Here is a 21,494-nt window from a genome sequence, read left to right on the forward strand (position 1 = left end):
AATGGCCACAATGCAGCACTAAGAGTGAACACAATGACTTTGTGTGGCAGCGGTGGGTGACTACAGCGGGTGTATGTGTTGGGTAACTGGGTCAGCTGACAGGTTTGGCAAATAGCAGCAAAGTCATAAAGAGCTACAGTAGCAGCCTTATCAGCTGAGGCTCAGCTCAGGCTCAACGTTATCAGCTCTGGCTGAAATGCCACTTCACTGGCCAGGAAAGCCACTGGTGGACTCAGCACATAGTTGCCCACATGCTGTTACAAAACACGAGCACAGTGTTTGTGGGAGAAAGTGATGCTTGCTCACATATCTGAATCAGCAGGATGCACCTGCGTGAAGAATTGCAGTGGGGTGATTAGTATCTTAGCATGAATAATACCAAACAGAACACAGCTTTATATTTCTTACTAAACTATTATTATTTTGCACAGCTGACAAAATAGGCATAAAAAAGTGGATGAATTAATGACAGACACTGATTCATGTAAGATATAGGCTTAAAGGTGATAATTTTGAGGTTTGGCACCTCTTATTTGATAATATTAATGTTGGACATTCAAGGTGACTTGACCCAGATCATTCTATGTGTTTATCATTTTGGTGTTGCTGTTGTTATGATTCATGTCCCTTTTTGATACTGTTTCCTCTTCAGGCCAGTTTAATCTCTTTTGATAGACACATGAGTATCTTTTTTTAACCCAGGGTAACCGTTTCATATGTATGTGAATGTTGATCTTTCACTTAAGAACTCATGCTTTCTTTGCTTTCTCTGATGTGTCAAATTGCAAATGTAATTTGAATTAAAAATGCAATAAAATATAAAAATCACAAAAATGAAAAAGCCAAGATGTAAAAGTAATAATCTAACTCTCATCTAATTGTTCTACATTCCTTAATTATCTTATAATGTATCTCAGCAGTGACTCTATTGCATTTCTATCCTGTGTCATGGTTTTGCATAGCTAAAATTTGATAAATATTTTGTAAAAGGCAGTGACAATATTTAAAGGTCTTAATTTGTGAGCCATCTGGCTTTGGTCTGTAATGAATACTGCCAACAGAGATTAATTGAAAAAATAACTCTTATTGTCCATTTGGTAACACATAGTATGTGTAGCCCATGTCTATTATGCATTATAAACATACTTATAATGTGTTATAATCTGCTTATAGCACTGTATAATTATAGTTATAAGCACTCATAAATACGCATAATACTTTATAACAATCATAACACATTATAAAGCATTTTATAATGACTTATAAGGTCAAGTATCATAATACGTCATAATTGGTGGTCACTGACTTTTTTGCAAGGATCATAGTGTATTATAATTCTCATAGTTGTAATAAATTATAATCATTATAATCATTTTATAATGCAATATAATCACTGTTATAATGCCATGGTCATTGGGTGCTTTAAGTGAGGTAATGAAATTCCTGAGGTATAGGCATATGCTTATAGTTATAAATCATTATGAATATTAATGAGTGCTTGTAATTAAAATTATACAGTGCTATAAACAGATTATGACGCATTATAAGTATGTTTATAATGCATTACAGACATTGGCGTCATAGAAAGTGTTAACGTAGTCATTTGGTTTCATCTACTGCTTGACGCTCTCTGTGGCAGCAGCAGTACAGCTTTATGTTGGGTGGTTTGTAGGGTTTTTGTTGATGTGCATGGTGGGAGGAGAGACAGGGAGGAAGAAAGGAGGAGGGAGGGGAGACAGCGGCGGTAGCGGCAGCCAAGCAGCCAGGCAGGCAGGCAGGGAGGACGCAGCAGCTGAGGGGAGGACAGGCGCGTTGTTCCCCGTGTGGTGGGGAATTTCATGTGGAAGAAGAAGAAAGCGACTGAGAGAAGCAGCGAGCTCGTCTTCCTCTGAAGCTGGTTTTATTTATTGCCTCCCCGCACAATGTGTACTCCGTGTTGTATCTCGCAGGTGAGGAATAATACTTCGACTTACTTAACGTACTAACCGTGTATATTTTGTTGTTTAGCCGTTGACGGTTGGAAACGTTACACTGAAGCGTTATGCTAGGTCGACTGTTGTTTCAACGTTGTTTACGGTTGGTATCAATATCTACGGCTAACGTTAGTCACCGTCAGCGGTTTTTGTGTCGTGATGATAACCGAGCACGTTGTCAGCTTACTGTAATTCATTAACACAATTTAAAAAAGCACAGTAATTCCCTCACTGGACTGATTCATAACTTCACTGTAACGTTAGAGCCGTTGGAAGACAAAGCGAGACGAGATGAAGCGACCAGCGGAGTTAACGGTAGCTAACGTTAACATTACCTGCTATCAAAAGTAACGCCATCACTGAATGTCTCTACAGATGTTGGGTGGAAACGGTGAAACATTGTGGGATAAAGGTGTTCAACCGTTTGTTGTCTGCAGAACCAGACAGTGATAACCGCGTCTTCAGTGTGGTTTGCTTTTTTGTTCTGGTCAAAGTGCACAGTTGCACTTTTTCAACCAGCTTTAAAACTTCAAGCCAGATTTTTAGGTAGTAATGTTAGCTATTTCTAGCAGACACCACCCTAAATCTGCAAATATTATGGTTATAACCATAACATGTATACATAAAATAGTGAATTACAGTTTATTTTTAAGCAAACAAGCAATATATACAGTATATACCCCTGTAGAAATAGTACTGTTACATTTTTTATGTTTCTGAATCATTTAAGGCCACATTTTAAATCCACAGAATATAATCCATAGTGTAAACCTCATTTTATGGCCTCTATAATATATTACATTGTTGTTTCTGAATTGCTTGAGGTCACCTAGTAATATTTTAAAATGACAGAAATACTTAAAAAAGGAAGACAGCTAGAGATTTGTTCAGAAATCAGTCTTAATATATACTCAAATATCAATTATATGGTTCTCTTTTTGTGGTTTTGGATTATTTAAGGTTAATCATAATCTGCAGTTTGAGTTTTTTTCCTTTTAAATACATCTAACAGCCAGTGGTTTATTTCTGAAGTTTTAGAAGCTTTTCTTCACCGCTGAGTGTCTTTTTCTCAGCTAACAGATTGTTTTTGACCACAGGGTCACCACTACTGAGCTGGTCTGGTCAGGAATTTAATTACACAGACACATTGCTCATCTAAAGAAAGCTCGCTTCTATTTCCTGGTCTTTTCAAAGACAGGGAATGATGGAAACCTGGAAGGATTAGGAGAAAATGAAGGGCAAACAATACGATCAGATTTGTGTTGCTGTGCTGGCAGTGTGCTAATCCTTGTCACTGACACCCCGTTTAGTTTTACTGTCATCTCTATTTATGCGTGTACTTGTAATTAACTTTGCGTATATGTGCCCCTCTTGAGGTTTAGAGTAGCCCAAATTGATGTGTGGTCTGTTAATTTCCTCCTTGGCTCAGAGGTGGAAATTAAAGACCAGTGGGCGTTGTTTGGGTTAGATTTGGAGAGAAGAGCGGGCATGGTGTGGGAGCAGCTCACTTGTAATTTCTCAGTGGGATCAGGGATGTATGCCATGTTGCGATAGGATAGGGGGTAGGCTTTAGCTCAATGTTGAGTTTGGTCCAAAGCGCTGCAAGCGTTGGCTGTGAGTGTGGGACAGGACCAAAACCAAGCGGGTGTCTGTAAGCAGCATGGCTATGGCACAGGCAACTTTGGCAGGGTTCGAGTCAGGAGGACCTAGCAGGATGCTAGAGACTGTCATACAGAAAGCATCTTTCCTGAGTAAGTATCCTTGAGTAAGACATCAAGACCCAAACCCTGGTCTCTCTGGATGCACAAGCAAAAATAGTTTTTTCTAACTCTGAGAATGCACACACAGCAAGGTGCATCTTCAGTTCCAGTCCACCCAGAAACATGTTGTTCAGCCCTCTCCAGTACACCATGCTTTACTCTCCAAACATTTTTGGCTATTTCACCTTCATCAGGGAGGTGCAAGATACTCAAAAAATGTTGTCGAGAAATAGGAATTAGTGGGCAGTGTATTGATATTCATTCAGTTTTTGTTTTTTTTGGTACTGTGATTCTGTTGTGGGATTTTTGAACATTCATTCCATGTTTGCCGCAGGTTAAGTGTGCAATGCCGAATTTCTCACAGAAAGATTTCTCACAGTTCCAGTTTGACGGCTGCTGTCATAGTGGGACAGGTGATCCTAAAAGCAGGTATTGATGAGCTGTAAAATCACTTGACGTGTAAAACTATAGCCTAAGTCAATATTCGGGCCACAAAACATCTGTAGGAGCACCCCCCCACCACAACTTTCCGGGTAGTTGTAATGGTATGGGTCAGTCATACAATTAGAATTACTGGTGAGAAACGTCTGCTATTTTCAGCTTCCCCTCAGGAATTTTGCTGTGGTCAGCAGCAACAGGAGTTTGTTTTTGCACAGGGACATCACTGGCAATGTTTCGTCTCTTTTCTCTCCCTCTCTGAACCATCAAACATCAGAGATAACGTCTTCCTCAACCTCCCTCTTTTTACTTCATGTCTTGTCTTGTCTAATTGATTATTTTTTCATGAAAGACTGGAAGTTGCTGATGTAAGAGTGCGAAATGCCAGCGGAGTCTTTGCATGGTGCCATTAGTATCAGTTGACTTACAAATATGACTGTTGCTGGGAAGATTGTGTGCAATTTTGCGTAACTGAAGCCTCAGACAGTACACTATGGGAAGTGATACAAACAAGCCTCTGGTTAAACACAGCATGACGTCGAATATTTGCTTGTACCTGCTGATCTGATACTGACTTTTATTTTGACTGTCTTCCTGTTTGTTTGGCCTGTTTTCTTTGGTATTTTTTTTACAGACTCTTTTGTCTGCATGGGATTGTTTCATGTCTGTTTTCTCTGTTTTCAGCTCTTCACTGTACCTCAATTCTTTGTCTTTTTTTTTTTCAATGGGACTTTAGTTTCTCTCTGTTGGTTGTAGCTAGGGGCTGTGTTTGCCAAGAGAGAGGCAAAGACCCTCTATTGTGTATAGGAAACAGAGCAGTGATACATTTTTGGTGTGTGTATACAGCTGCCTAGCTATATAGACAATAGTGTAGCTGTCAGTCACAATATAAGGGGAAATGGAGTAGGTCTCGGTCTGGGTCCTGGGCCAACTTAACATGTGTTTGTTGGGAGAGATTGCCTCATGTCTTATTGTCTTCAGTTTTTTCATTTCGCCTTTCCTTCCTTTTTTCTTTTACTGTTCTGCTGGTTTCTCCTCACCCGGTTTAACACAAAGCATTGTTGTAATTTGAGATAAGAGGGTGTGTCTGCACTTTCGTGTGAGTCCGTCATGATTCATTGTGGTCAACTTTATCCAGTGGCCGCTATCATTAAGCTCTAACAGGGAGTTACCTCAGTATTAAAGCAGCCAGTTACCACATGTGTGAATGGCAGAATGTACCAAAGTAAAGAAGGCCAGTTATTAAAGATGAACATATTAGATAAGATGAATGAATGATTGAACAGCCATATGGAGGGTTTGAATAAATCTGAGACTTATACTCCCATTGATGTGGACATTACATTTCTTGTGCTGCATTCTTTCAGTCAAGTTGTTTTGACAATGCTCATCTCAGTCATGAGTCATGTCTCTTTATACAGTCATGTTTTCCACAGAAAACTGCTTGCTGTACATCTGCTCTTTTTTTCCCACTGCCGATAAACATGAAGTCAACATCTTACATTCTTTTTCTTTAGGATTCCCCTCACAGATTTTGTGCAATGTCAACATCCTCATTTTCCATGTAAGCATAATTGATACCTCTGGTTAATTTGCTGTCGGTGAAGAAAAACATGTCTCTGTATCCGTCTACCCCTTCCTGATTCTCCTGTGCTGTGCTTACTGTGATATAGTGGGTGACCTATTTTTGAAAAAGGCCTGTTTGTATTGCGTAAGTAGTTGTGTCTGCGTGGCTTCGCACTCCAGATTTTTAACCTCGCTTGTTTGATTTAGGCTGTTTCCTGTTTGTTAAATACTGCAATTCTTTTCATCACTGCTGGTTTGAGTATAACAAGGCAGTAGAGAACAGAGGAGGGAAACAACATGGTAATTATCATCAGTGCTCTGAAAAATTGCTCACAGTCTAACAACAGATGTGGTCTTAGGATTGTCTACATTCACATGTTTATCGCATTTGTCGATCAAGCATCCAGCTGGAAGTCAGAGTCCACTCATCGCAGCCTGTTGAACAAGCCAAGGTCATACAGATAAAACCACTTGCATAATTTGAATGCCGTTTGGGTTCATTTCCTGAGGTTATTCTTGCTGCCGCGTCCTGTCCATCTTCTCCTCATAAACCTGATATCTGTGTGCGTGTGTGCTTTGTGTAGGGGAGAGCAATATCGTCTTTCTCCTGACCCCTAGAACAGCTGGAGGTTAGTTGAGCGCTGGAGATTGAGTGATGGAGGGTAAAGGGCAGCTGAAGAGAACAAAGACAGGGTGAAGAAGGGAAAATAAGAGGAGAGAAAAAGACAAGAGATGACGACAATAAGCTTCCAAGTAACAGGGTGGGGGAGGATGGAGGAAATGAGATGAAGAGAGCGAAACAGAGCCTCAGGCTGAGAGACAAAGAGACAAGTCTTTGTCTCTCTGGAGTCCCACAATCAGTGTGTAGTGAAACCTGGTGCCTAGAGTGGAGGATTGAGGGAGACTTGGCTTATTTAAAGTCTGGTAAAGATAGACCAAGCAAGCAGCTGAAGTGTCCTGTTTGCTAGTAGTACAGGATGGCTTTGTGATAGATGGCTGGAGCAGTATGACAAGCTAGTGGGGGGTTGCTGTTGATATTGAAGTAGGGGTGTACGCTGCAGACACGCTGACCACCTGTCGACATGCTGGTGGGGCAGGCGGGCAGCGAAGGAGGGGGGTGGCTGGGCCGTAAAGTGGGTAGGGTCAGCGTTGGTTACCATGGATACTCTTTTTGTATCTGTGTGTGGTGGAATTCCTCTAGAGAGTCCCCCTCTCCAGGCTCTCCCTCCCTCTCTCAGCGCTGCAGAGTTTGCTGTTGGCTCCCTCACTGTGTGCAGTCTGCTGGTGAAACACCCCCTAACTAATGAAATCTAAACACCTCACGGCTTAAATCGTCGTCCCGTTTTTTCCTGCTTACTTTCAGTCTGTTGTGGTTAATTACTCGCTTATTGAGTAACACATGTGGGCGCAGCAGAGACAAAGAAAAAGGCTTATCCTGTTAAGCTCTGTGGAGTCAAATGGAGACCAGGGGCCATACATATAAAGCTTGGTTTTGATTCTAAGCTAGAACTCTGAGTATGCACAGAAGCAGAAATATGAATTACGCAGCCTTTCAGGCAGAATTTCAAACTTCCTTCATACTCATTGTTACATGGTACATTGTGTGCAGGTCGTGAATGAGCTTAATGCCCATTCCCACAATTATGCATGAAAGGATAAACACATCTCTGTTGAATCTTGACTGAGTCTCATTTTGTGTTAAATCTGGCACCGGAAATCTCTAACAGCATCAAAGCAGTCTTTATGTTGCCGCCCACAACTGTTTCAGAGATAACTAAGGAGCAGGTCAAATTTATGATCTGATCTATTTTTATGCTGGTCTTATGTCTGCACTACTGTATTGCATGTGAACCTTGTTTGTTGACATATTTACTCATGCTTGAATTAAAACTCATTGAGTTGGTAGGGATTATCTGTTTGGCTCTAGGACACAATAGCACTACAGACTCATATTATCACAAGAGCTTGAACAGATGAAGGATGTCTTCCTAAATATGTCGCCCTGATGCTCCACTTTGTTGACTGCAGATCCAATAGGTGTAGTTAAGTGATTTTTTAAAGGTTTAAAATCTAGATTTGTAACATTAGTTACAAAATGTGGCTAAATTATCAGATTTATGATCTGGATCATAATCAGTCTGCCCTCTATGAGACGAGGAATAAGAAGTGGAGCTGACCTGTTGCTTTTACTGACTAACAATGTTTAGAAAATTTAAATCCACTCTTCTGTAATGAAAACAACAGACACAGCTGTGTTTTCTCAGCTCCTAGAAAGAACTGAGTATAAACATTATCAGGTTTTATTTGACGTGGGAATCAGTTCACAGAACTATTAAAACGACAGCACACAGTTTGAGTCTTTAGCTTGAGGCAAAAAAACTATTAAGTGGGACATCAAGAAAAGACCGGCGAGGAAACCTCAGGGTAGAGGAGAGAGCAGGGAGACAGAACCATGTGGGCAGGAAAGAAGCTAGATCCTGACCACGTGCCTGTGTGGATCCACAAGTAAGCAGCATACCACACATTATTGGCATCTGGAGCGGAACGCAACACATCAGACCGTGTTGCACACTGGCTTTACTACATCAGTACACCCTGGCCATGTTACAGATTTCGGCTTAAGACACACACTCACAGACAAGGGCTAAGATTACTGTTAAGGCTGAAAAGCAAATTGAGCTGATCTTGCTAGGGCGCATTAATGGTTCCCTCTTACTGAAGACATGTCACACGGCTATGAGTAAAACAGCCATTTTGCTGACGTGCGGTACATTGACACGTCAGGCACAGATGTCATCAGACAGTGCACAACTTTCAAACAACTGTCAAGATGTTTCAGTCCACAGTCATGACACCCTTCAATTGATGTGTCAGCAGTTGTTGGCAAATCATTGCCGCAATTGCTATGTGTAATGCCACAATGGCAGTATGAAGAGACAAATTTTCCCAGCTCAAAACGACTCAAAGCTATGATCAGAATAGCCATGGTATGTAACCTACGCCAGCACCTTTCCCTTATTATTAGCAAAGTCAAAGGGGAACACATATTTAAGGAAATGGTGCGTGTAAGCTCTCTACCAGTGGAGGACCAACCAACCTCTCCAGTGTGTTTCTACACCTCAACTGTAGACCACAACACAGAGGCTCACCTCACTACAGCAGTGTGTGTTCTGCAGGCTGAGGGGTAGGAGGCTTGCACAAGCAGGGTGGAGTGGCAACAGAAAGATGTTAAACTATATAATTATAGAGTCTCCTCTTCCCCAAATAGAACATAGAGCCTGTCTTTATGAAACTGTCCTTCTGTATGAGGGCCGGTCAGAAAAAACAGAGTAGGTCTCTGTGCAGGAGTGTGTGTGTGTGTGTGTGTGTGTGTATGTGTGTGTATGTGTGTGTTTGTGTGTGTGTGTGTGTGTGTGTGTGTGTTCGGACAAGAGACCTCACTGTCTACATTGACCAAGAGTTGCTGCTGTGAAGGAGTGAGAGGGATTTGTCCCTTGTGATAAAACCCATGAATGGGCAAAGAGACAGTCAGGCGGATGTCTTATATTTTCCAACGTCCAGTAAATGGTTACATTTTTCTTTTCCTGACTTAGGTCTGCAGTAAGTAGTGTGGGATTGTGAAAGCTGTGTTTTCTCATAGAACTGTGGTATGTTCAACAGTCCCGGTCTCTTAGATACTTTAACATTGAACATTCAGAATAAAAAACTGTGTCATGAAGACGAGACACCTTAAGACACCACCTTAAGGTGTCTTTAGTTTATCAGTTTTGGCTTCTAAGATTTAACCAACAGTAGTCTTTAATTACTGCAGCTTATGTCTACTCTGCACATATTGCATGTCTTTTCCATCCTGCAACAGTGATCCCTCCTCTGTTGCTCTTCTCCCTTTTGTCCTGTTAGATATTTTTTTCCATCTCTTGTGGAAATACCCCTGCATACATTATGTTTGTATCAATTGGCTTACAACAGCATGGAAAATTCTGAATCTGATATGGTAATGTTTTCCCCACCTCTCCCTGTTCTCTCCATTGTTCTCTATATCTGTGTGCAGCTGGCCTGCTGCTGTGGCTCAGCGGCCTGCTCCTGCTGCTGCAACTGCTGCCCTAAGATCAAACAGTCTACAGGGACCCGATGCATGTATGCCCTCTACTTCCTCTTGGTCACTGTCATCTGTGTCATCATGATGTCCCCGACAGTGGAGCAGGAGTTAAGAGACAATGTGAGTACACACATCACACACTGTAATGAATCACAAATCACACACCGTAATGCATCACAAATAACACACCGTAAAGTATCACTTCCTCAAAATACACACATATATGCACTAATATGCCTATCTGCCCCTCATGGTTAAGATAAAGAAAAGGGAACAGTGCATACACTCGACACCAAATCTGGAGTACACAGTGGGGCCTCTTAAGGTCTAGAATGCTGGACCTTGAGAGGCCCCACTGGAGAGGTCCTCAGCAACATTATAATTTTTTTTTATCACTTTGTCACTTTAAACACACTTGATAACTTAAAGGCCCACTCAGTGTGTCTCTGTGTGTGTAAATAACAGATATCTACAGATGTAATTGAATAATTTGAATTATATGTGGTTGAAAGTGTTAATGTAAGAATGTAGGGAGGAATAAACAACACACAAAGAGAAATAAGTTATGTCTGCAGAATCTAGTCTTTGTACGTTTAAATTATTTTCCTGGTCTGATCCCAGCTTTAATGTCTTAATTCTGTTGTTGGTTTGCGAATGGCCCAGTTTACTGAATAGAAGAGTGGGGGTCGGCTCAGAGGTTAGTAACCAAGCCAACAGTGGCCTCAATACTGTGACGGTTTACACTGTTAGGCCTACCGCTACGTCCCCAGTCTCTCCCCAGACTTCGCTTTGCAGAAGTTAACCACCATACAAAAAAAGAGCGTCATCAGACAGTAGAGTGCTATGATAGAAACACATACTGACATGTCAATCTGACAGCAAATGTACAGTACAGACTGATGTCAGTTAATAAACGCTGCAGCTCCTCAAGACAAAGAAAATACTCATCTATCGAAAGGAGTTAGCCCCAAAGTTAGCAACTTCGTGTTAGCTTAACTTGACCAGGCTCACTTAAGGTGGACTGACTTTTAAGGTGGACCAGCAATTCTCATTTTAGTGTCAATCTCAGCCGCTGTTTAACAGAGAACCGAGAAATGTCCGGCTGATGAGTCTCTGTCTTGAGTTTTTCATATGCCTCCGCCGCCACTGCTCCAACGCAGTCAACCTAGGGGAAACACTGGATATATACTGTTGCTTTGCTACAGGCAAAGCAGACATCCCACAATTTTACCTGGAGATCACATTCAGTATGTATCTTCACAGTAGTAAAGCCATAGTCGAGGAGACTGAATTTCCAGCTGGTAGCTTTTTGTTTTTAACCGCCCACCTATCCTCTGAAGTTGGAGACAATGCACAGGGGGTCTGCTGCTCTCTCTTTTATTCTTTACAGTTTTCATGTCATTTTTTTCCCCCCATGTTGAAACATCATAATGCAGGATTATTATCAGACTGACTCTTTATGTGGTTGTTTCTGAGGAATTACAGCTACTGTTATCTGCTACAGTATAGTTAATCTGTCATCTGGGTGAGTCTGACTGTAAATTCAGACACAGGATGTCAGAGATGATATCCTGATACATTGCCTTCTCATCTCTCTGTCTGCTCATATAGATAGTTGAATCTGAGCTTCAAAAGTGATGTTCTAGTTTCTAGGCACTATTCAGTATGTACAGTACATCTCGGCAAACACTTGGAGACAAAAGAGGAAATAATGATGTTTCTTTGATTTCCACCCTGAGAAGAAAACCTTCAGCTGACTGTGTTACTATGGCAACGACTGCAAGCTTCTTCTACTGAATGCGCCATTTGAGGACAGTTATATTTTTCCACCCATCTTTTTTTTTTTTGTGCTCTTTTTCCCTCTGCCAGTGTCTACAGTACTGTATTAAAACAACTCCCTACTGTGCGTCTCCTGGTGAGATTGGAACCCTGTAAAAGGCCCATCCAGGCACAAAATGGCCTCTGATAGCCCCACACAATGCCTGCTGAGTTACACACACATGCATACACGTACACACACACACACACACTGTCACTCACACACTGGGCACAGTGGGAAGTCTCAGCTAAAAGAGCAGCCATTGTGCATATGAGAGCGCTGGTCTTTTCTCAAGAGATTTACAGCAGCCTGAAACAGCCAGCCCCTTTCCCTCTTAATCACAACACTATGGACATGCTAATATGGTCCTCAACATGAGACAAAAGCTCCAAAACGGGCTTTTTACTCAACATACTGATCTGGCTCTGGACTGTGCTACACACTGAGGTGATGACAACTCAATCCGCTCGCGTTGTACCATGTGTACAACTTTATAGAGCAGAACACTCTGCCAGTAACCAGTGAAGCCAACTCAAACCATCTGAAAGTAAAGTTCTGTATCTCTTTCAAAAATGGACTTCTGTTTAAATTCAAGTCATACTTCTACAGTTGAGGTCAGCAGTGAAGGGAACAGATATTTGAGCCTCCACTCTGTGGTTATCAAATTCAAAGGCCATTTCTTCTGTTGGCACCGCGCCACCAAAGCACTTCTGATTTTCTGCTGAAGGCCACTGCAAAGTCCTGATCTACTTTACTGCCTTCAGTTTTGCTCTATTCTTTCTTATACAGTCCACTGTAGGTTGAAATAAAGAGTGGAGCTTTACATCAAGATGAATCTCTCGCCATCTCCCGATTTTTCTGCCTCGCTTGTGCACTCTCCGCTCCTCCCAATCCCCCTGACTTGCTGATAAAAGGCGGTTAATTTATTCATCTGTGTCTTTTGTGTGTGTACACTGACAGTTAGTTGTAAGGCCCCTCTAACAGCCTGTTGAGAACAAGTGATGAAAGAGCGCTTCAAGGAGAGAAATAGGGGTTGTTGTCGCTGCCTGTTTTCTCTTTCTGCTCCTTTAGAGGCGTGACGCTCAGAATAGACACTGTTGGACCTTTTCACTAAGGCCTTGTACTACACAAACACGAGCAAAGGTGGTGTTGGGGGGAGGTTGTTACAACACGGCAATGAGCTAATCTAAGTATTTTGGGTTTGTGAATTTTGTCATTCAGATCCCCTTCTACAGTGAATTGTGTGAGCAGTTGAAGGCAGGGGAGAACTGCAAGACCCTGGTTGGTTACTCTGCCGTCTACAAGGTGTGCTTCGGCATGTCCTGCTTCTTCTTATTCTTCTCTCTCTTCACCATACGCGTCAACAACAGCACAGGCTGCAGGGCGGCCGTGCATAACGGGTAAGAGTAATGTTAAAATAAAATAAAATCAAATATCTTTCGACTTTGGAGTGTGAATTCAAAAGTAAAAAATCTTTAAGTAAAAGATGTGTGCAGGTACCTTCATTCTGCAATTAAGCATTATGGATTTGTTATACTTCAAGCTGTCTTGGAAAATAACACATTTTTTTGTATCACTCTTCCAAAATTGTTAATATTCTGATTTAATCTGGCTGTTCTGTCAGCTTGCTTTTTGGACTTTTTATACTTGTGTGTCATTGCTTTTCATGTTATTTTAGTGGTTTGTGTTTGATGTTCCACTTTTCTCATGGGCGACTTTTAATACTATCATTGCTTTGAATGTCAGGTTCTGGTTACTGAAGTTCATCCTGCTGGTGGCGTGTTGTGCTGGTGGCTTCTTCCTCCCAGAACAGGAAACCTTTCTGGAAGGTAAAGACAGGACACTCAACACAATACAGCTGCAGTGCTGTGATCTTTCCTTAAAGCTGGTACCATTCTTTTAGTTAAAGGACCAGTGTGTAAGATTTATTGGCAGTGGAAATGGAATATAATATACATGTATGTTTTAATAATTGTATAATCACCTGAAAATAAGAATTGTTGTGTTTTCGTTACCTTAGAATGAGCCCTTTATATCTGCATAGGGAGTGGGTCCTCTTCCACAGAGCACTGCCATGTTGCACTGCCATGTTTCTACAGTAGCCCAGAACGAACAAACTAAACACGGGCTCTAGAGAGGGCCTTAGATTTTTTGCGAGTTTCGCAGCCACTGTAGGTTCTCCTACATGCTTGGAAGGGGAGGGTGAAGGTAGGGGTATTCAGTTTGTTGCAGTCTGCAACCTCACCGCTAGATGCCACTAAATCCTACATACTGGTGCTTTAATATATCATTTATATATATTCATCGTGATGGTTGCAAACTATAATACACAGGAAGTAGTAAAAAATCAAATGTAATGAAATTTTTCTCAATTTCCGGCATTATTTCTACAATATTTCCCCTTTAATATCTTGTTGCATGAAAGCGCATCATCTTGCATAAAGTTACTGATTTCAGCTGTAATTTAGGCCTTCTCATTTCTAAAATGATTTCCCTGTCTCTCCTTCTTTTCAATGCCATAGTGTGGCGCTATGTAGGAGTTGCTGGTGGGTTAATTTTCCTGCTGATCCAGCTGATGCTGTTGGTGGAGTTTGCACACAGATGGAACACAAACTGGTGAGAGCAACATGTCTTCTCTCTGCTTCCGTCCCAGAGTCTGGCTCGCTTACGTAAGCAAGGACGCCCGTAAATAAGAACGGTGCAGTGCTTTTTATTGTTAAACTCAGAGGGTGGGAGGTATTATTCTGTGGGGTTATTTAAATGAAAAAAAAATGTTTGGAAAGAGGAAGTAATGTAGCTTTGTGTTTTTGTGGGTGGAGGGGGGCCTTGGCAGCGGGCTGGCGCTGTGCAGATTCACAGGATGCATATGGTTTTGGAGTGTGCACTGAGCTTCCCCTTTCTTTCCCCCATGCACACCACATCAGATTGTTTCATAAACTTTTAATGGTTTGATAACCAATGCAGTAAACTTATATATTTGTATGTGCACATGAATCCTTTTTCTGTTTTTTAAGTAAAACCTTACATTTCCAGACCAAGTAAAACGGATGTGAAAGCACTCAAGTGGCCATAAACCTGTCTTCTCTTCTCCTCAGGGTGCAAGAATGACTCACCTAACATTCTGTAACTCTTTGTCTTTCTTTGATTTTCCTTTAGGACTGTGTCTGTTTTCTTTGCTTTTCCTGCAATTTACTTGAACTTTTTAACTTATTTAATTTGCTTTCCCCATATTTATGTTGTGTTTTTACTTTCTGCTGTCTGCTTTTTCTCTCTCCCTCTCTGTTTCTGTCCACAGGAGTTCAGGAGTGAAGTATAACCGCCTGTGGTATGCGGCTCTGGCCTTTGTGACTTTGGTGCTGTTCAGTTGTGCAGTGGGAGCTGTAGTTTTCATGGCTCTGTTCTACACTCATCCTGAGGCCTGTCTCCTTAACAAGATCTTCCTGGGCATCAATGGCAGCCTCTGTCTTATTGTATCCCTGCTGGCAATCTCCCCATGTATACAGAAACGTGAGGATCTCTACTTAATCTCATATGACTGTAATGCAAATGAGAATACAGGCTTTTGCATTTAGGTTGTGTTTATAGAACACTATGTGGTTCATCACAGAGAGAAATTCACAAATAGCAATGCATTTTGAACACAATAAACAACAGCATAATAAGAGTAGTGATAAGTTAGACTGTTGACTTTATTACAATATTTGTAAAATATACATGCAACAACTTAGGAATCTCCACCAGTTATATTTAAATTCTTTACATGTATCCTGTTTACCTTTGTGTCCCTGCAGTGCAGCCCACATCAGGCCTGTTGCAGCCAGGTGTCATCAGCGTGTACGTCATGTACCTCACCTTCTCAGCCTTCTCCAGCAAACCGAAAGAAAGTGAGTATGAACAAAAACCCATCTTCACTTAGAAGTCACAGCCATTGTTGCATGTCAGCATCAACAAGTGTTATTAATGTTGAGTCATGAGTTCAGTTCATCAATGCTGCAGCAAACACTGTGTAAAACATGAGATTTGTATTGAAGATTGATAAAAGGGATGATGTTCACAAGATTATATATTATGATTAAAAATAAATACTTTATTGTAGAGTTTTAGGTTTTAATACCTTATGTATCACAACAAGAATGAAAATACCTCTTGCTCAGAATATATATGGGTTTTGGTTTAGTTGGGTAAATTCTATCATTATATATACTTTACATATGAAAATACATATATGTACGCAGATCTACAGTTCTTTGAAAAGTTGTGGTTTTACACTCAGGAACAAAAAACGTAACGTTACAACGAGGCCTTTCTTTGATAAGGCATTAAGAGATCTATGATAAAGATAAAATATTCAAAGCCTCACTGGGAGTTTGAGATGTGATTCTTAAAACAAATTAATCTTCGATGAGTCTGAGGTCTCATAGTATATTTCCATCTCTATAGCACTCCTGTTTCCACAGTAGTTGTCAAGATAATATTCTATGCAGACAAACTCTTGTAAAGATAATCTAAGATAAATATTTAATATTAGCACACACTTACTAAGTCCCACTCAGTTATGCTACATGCTGCTCCTAAGACTGTTGGTGCTTTTGTACTTACTGTATGTTGTACTATTTCTCCTTTTTCCCTCCCCCTCGTTCTCTCCCCACTGCAAACACTGTGCCAAAATACACACACACCCTGAACTTTTTGCAATCCCTCTACTCCTTACAATACTCTCTCTACTTCTTCTTTCACCCCATCCATCTCTGTATGCACATTCTTTCTGTCTAGTGGTGGAGAGAGATGGTACAAACACAACAGTGTGCGTGTTTCCCTTCAACTCTGGGTCAGAGAGTGACAAGAAGATTGTCACAGCTGTGGGAACCGTTATCCTGTTCGGCTGCGTCCTTTACTCTTGGTAAAGCACACACACACACACCTCTCACTTCTCCCTTTACCCTTAATCTCAGTGTCTATACACATAAAAACTAAGTCCTGTAATGTTATATCTTTTTTATCTTTTCTTGAATTCACAGAATTAAGAAATTATGCAAAGGCTACAATCTAAACCCACTGACAGCAGTTCTGTTACAGGCAATGTGAAATAAAAGCAATGTATTTGATGGCAGGCTGTAGCGACAGAGACAGGGTAGTTATGATTGGCTGTGACTGCGGAGAGGCAGCGCGTGATTGCCTGTGGCTGAGCTAATGGTGTGAGAAACGAGAACTATGGCTTTTTTTTGCTTTTGCCCACATGTGTTTCCAATCAAGTGGAGGCATCATGTCTCTTATGGTCGGTTCCCTCAAGAAGAGGGAATTAGACTCTGAAACTGCAAATCATTGGAAAAAAATACGTAGTGATGGAATTATAACCTCTCTCTCCCTCCATCTGCCTTTCTATCTGTTTCTCTTCTCCTCCCTCTCCACCCTCCCTTTAGCTTGACGTCCACTACGAGGCGAAGCTCTGCAGCGCTCCGAGTGTGTAGGAACAGTGAGCCAGAAACTGAGGTAAACGCACAAATATTCAGATCTGACTCAGTATGTGGGTTAATGAAATATGCACATTGTTTAAAGAGATTAACAGGACTTGAAAATCCCACTGACCAGGCACTTTCAATTAGACCATCCTTATTAAACAGATTAGGCCCAAGAGACATTAAGTGTGTGTGTCTGTTCATTTAAAGTATTTAATTCCAGCTGGGAGTAAGCTGTATGTTTTTCTTTATCCTACAGAGAGCTCGCTGCTGTTTCTGTTTTGGAGACGACACAGGTGAGGAAAGTCAAATCAGTCTTCTTCACTATCATCTTTTTTTTTTTTCCCCTCCCCCTCTCTTCCCCTGCTTCTCCAGCCTGTTCAGTGTGTATGCATATGTTCCCAGCGGTAGTGTTTGCATACAGAGAGGCTATGCTCATTGCTATTCCTCAGCCAGATTGAGGATGGTGAGAAAGTATTGGTCAGCAAACACAGATGATGTCACTGTTACTAGGAGGTTAGTATGACACAGTGAAGGAAGGACCAGCAGGGAAGCGGGATTATGGGTAGGCTCACACTGCCCCCTGCTGGAAATGAAACGCAATCATATGTGAGAAACATAACCAGAATATCAGAAAAATATCACCTCTTTTATGATGCACGCTTTACTCTAGGAGTTAAGTGTAATTTGTCATTTCTAAAGTCAGTGTTTTAGGCTTTTTCACGTATTAAAGGTGTCACTGACCCACATCCTCTTTGCATGATTTAATGTATGCTTTTCAGATGACTATGATGAGGAGAAGACTGGTTCAGGCCAGAACGTGATATATGATGAGAGAGAGGGAACCATCTATAGCTACTCCTACTTCCACTTTGTCTTCTTCCTCGGTTCCCTGTATGTCATGATGACCGTCACCAACTGGTTCCAGTAAGTGTTACTCTCTGTGACGTGCTTTCTGATTGTGGTACAGTGATTGGGCAATGGGTTTATACTGTATATACAGGAAACACTCCAGTTACTGTGGATGATCAGACTGAGACAATAGGTAGGTAGGTAGGTGGGAAACATGGGAAGAGAGAATGGGATATGACATGCAACAAAGTGAGTTTTCTCTGTTAGAGCTCTTTGAGTAAGAAACAAACTGCCTGAGGAGCTAAGGCTTGCTGAATCTGTTAAATCTTTTAAAGGTGCCCTCTGGGGTTTTTCTTGTAAACAAACAAAAGTTATGTTTACAGTACATTCAGTGTTTCTCACTAAAATGCATTGTGAGTATCTGTGAGGTATAAAAAGTGTGTTCATTTTCTTCCTCATTAAACATTTGCAAAATAATATTTTAAATTGTGCCTTGTTTACATCCAGTTTTGCTTGCTGTCACTCTTCTTCACTGCCTTTTTATGGCTCGTTGTGACATTTCTTGGTGTGTTTTCTCAAACAATGGTGTAGCATGAAACCAGTTGCAGGATGCGAATTGTGCCGTTGGGCTTGTATCCTTGTGTGCCTCCACGATACAAGCAAAACAGAGACCCACTTGTAAAAACATTACCCTATAGCGCTACTAGTGGTCAAAAACTCCACAAGGTACCTGTCTGTCGTGGCCTTATTCTAAAATAATCAGATTAAGGTTTACATGGTCTTTGTTGTTTGTATTGTGTAATGACATTAAAGTGGCAAAATCAATATTTTTGTAATAACAATGGATTAAAGGACTGTGTAGCGTGAAAGGGGTCACTCATAGTGACGCATCCACACAGAATTATCACCAGACTCTGCAGCTCCCCTCAGATCGATGGAGCTGTGCAGCGTATTTCTGCTAATTGTTTGGTTTTTACAGCCTGCGCCTTTACTTCTGTGGTTGACTCTTACTGCTCTTGTAGAATTGTTTTTGGCAGCAGCAAGCTGTTTTCAATGAAGTCCAAGCTCTTAAGAACCCACTGTACTCTACCTGACAGCACCAAAGAGCAGACAGACAAAAGTTAGCGAACCAGCTGGTGAACATAGAGTTCAGACATTTCCCTCAGGAGTTGGTGGAAACAAGAAGAGAGCTAAAAGGAGAGTGAATATAGGATTTACATTCATCAGGTGGCCAGAAATATAAACATAAATTAATGCCAATGTTGCTCCGTATTAGCTGCATGTGGAAATATGCATCTCTTTGCTGACATGTTTACCATATCAACCTAAAAGGTGATAATATGTTATCTTGTTTTCACAGCCTGTTTCTGCTGCCGTCACTCACTACAGCCTTCACCCTACTATACAGATTTGGGTGTGTTGTGCTAGCAGCACTAACGTAGTCTCAAGCTGCTAGCCTCAGGCAGACATGAGGAGCAGGTGGCTCCCTCTGGAGCCACAAAAGGCTTTATCCAACCTTTCTCATATATGCAATAGAACTCCACAAGACCTGTAAACAGACTTTGATGTGTAAAATCAGTGGAGTTCCCCTTTAAGATTGCTCTGCTGTTATTTGGGGTTGAAAATAAAATGTGTCCTACTTTGTTTTCTGACTGTGCTTCTTTTTCCAGCTATGATGACCATAAGATTGAGAAGCTGTTGGACGGGAGCTGGTCAGTTTTCTGGATCAAAATGGCCTCCTGCTGGGTCTGTCTCATCGTCTACATGTGGACCCTGGTTGCTCCCATGGTCTGCCCCAAACGCTTTGAGGCCTAGGACACACATCACTACACTACTCTGGTTCTTGGGCTGTGGCCAGGCAGTAGCATTCAAGCTGCGCCAAGGGACCACCACACCCCCCCTTTACCTTGAAACACAACCCTAGACTACCCTCAGCGTTTGAAAAGGAGGATTATTTGTTGCCTTTTGTTTTATATGCTAGTGTTTACTTTACTTTGTTTTACAATGGTAAGCTGTTAATACCTTGATGGTAATTTTTTTCTTATTTTTTACTACCACTGACTCCTGGAGTTTTTTTATTACTTTAAGGTTTGAAAATACATAGAGAATCGTGGGAGTTGAGTCACATTGTGAACCATGAGGAGCATTCAGCCTCTATTGATTCCCTGATCGTTTCAGACTGGAAAGTATATTTTGTAAGTATTCCCTGTGCGTGTCAGTTTGTCTCGCTTTTACTCACAGCCAAGCATTTCAGCTCTACAGTTGGTCCATACAGTTGTAGCAAAGTTTTGGGGCAAATATATTTCAACTTATAAATGTTACAAGAGAAAATGTATTTTAATTTAAGTGTGTCTTCAAGTAATCAAATCATTTTGTGAAGGAATGTGGGGTAAATTGAATTAGATTTGTCCCTGACTATGTTTAAAAACTCATCTCTCAGGCTCTCATGTAAGCTGTATGTGTTTATGCTTTGTTATATTGCGCCCTTTTGTAGAAGTTTTCTATGCAATGGAACAAGCTCTTTTCAATATTATAGACACCCATTGTCGTGAAGCGTCCACTTAAGATTTTGTTAATCTCAGTGCTCCTTTTGAGCCAAATCTTTTCTTAGAAAAAAAATCATGTAATTTGTACAACATTTCCACTCTGTATCATTGTTGTACAAGGCAGTGCTTTTTAAATCAACCTGCCTCTCTGAAGAGCTGAAGTGACACAGATGAGGAAACGTTTGCCAAAGGTAGATGTCAGAAAACTACAAACTACTCTTATCAGATTGTTTGGTTTCTTACACAGAAAAGGTAAAGAATATATACGTATTAGAACATTTTGCATTTGCATGCACACGCTGACACTCAAATTAGCTGTTTTCTGTACAGTTTAAAGGCCTTTTGCCTTGTCTATGTTACATGTGTCAGCTCATAATGGGGGTTAGAATAAGGTAGCATGAGTGCTTTTATTATTCAACACTGGTTGTTGAGTTTACAGCAGAATTAAAATTCACATCAAGACCCTCACCTGTTAGGTACCTGTGTAACAGATTTTTTTTTTGTATTGTAAAAAAACACAAAAAACCAAAAATATATATATTTCAGCTGCAAGTCCATCATGTTTCTCACTCATCAATAAATCAGTATGTTTTTCCGTTCTCTAATTGTATTCCTAACATATGTTTTATAATAACTTATATGTACATTTTGGCTAAAGTTGTGTGATCTGTGGACATTTTCATGTTATGCTTTATATACCTGCAAATTTTGTCATGAAAAAAATCTGCATTTTAATTATTGGTATGAATGTAGAAATTAAATGGTGCTCTGCAGCTTTGATATCAAACTACAAAAAATATATATAATTTAACATGACCCACTGTGAAGGCTGTACACTACCGTAAACTGCAGATCTACCTTTTGACCAAGTAATGTTTTTGAAATACAGAAATGTGGGTGACATGCAGTTGGTTCACGTTGTTCACACTCTTTAAATAAAACATCCATTGATCGCCATGTGGTGTTTTTATTTGCTGATGTAATT

The 21,494-nt window shown here is 40.8% G+C and overlaps 1 protein-coding gene across 2 annotated transcripts; it reads left to right on the forward strand.

Annotated features, from left to right (window-relative positions):
- The first annotated feature begins 1,651 nt into the window (after positions 1 to 1,651).
- serinc5 (serine incorporator 5) lies at positions 1,652 to 21,466 on the forward strand. 2 transcript variants are annotated; one of them, XM_042421306.1, is made up of 12 exons: positions 1,652 to 1,949; positions 9,789 to 9,956; positions 12,877 to 13,055; positions 13,402 to 13,484; positions 14,178 to 14,271; positions 14,951 to 15,162; positions 15,447 to 15,539; positions 16,429 to 16,555; positions 17,076 to 17,145; positions 17,371 to 17,407; positions 17,894 to 18,038; positions 19,634 to 21,466. In XM_042421306.1, exons 1-12 carry the CDS (start codon positions 1,923 to 1,925, stop codon positions 19,776 to 19,778), a joined length of 1,380 nt encoding a protein of 459 aa, XP_042277240.1. In that variant the 5' UTR covers positions 1,652 to 1,922; the 3' UTR covers positions 19,779 to 21,466. The 2 variants fall into 2 exon arrangements, with proteins under 2 accessions (XP_042277240.1, XP_042277241.1); XM_042421307.1 differs by lacking the exon at positions 1,652 to 1,949 and adding an exon at positions 2,043 to 2,288.
- The last annotated feature ends 28 nt before the right edge of the window (positions 21,467 to 21,494 follow it).

This window comes from Thunnus maccoyii, chromosome 9 (assembly GCF_910596095.1).
Source record: "Thunnus maccoyii chromosome 9, fThuMac1.1, whole genome shotgun sequence".
NCBI lineage: Eukaryota > Metazoa > Chordata > Actinopteri > Scombriformes > Scombridae > Thunnus > Thunnus maccoyii.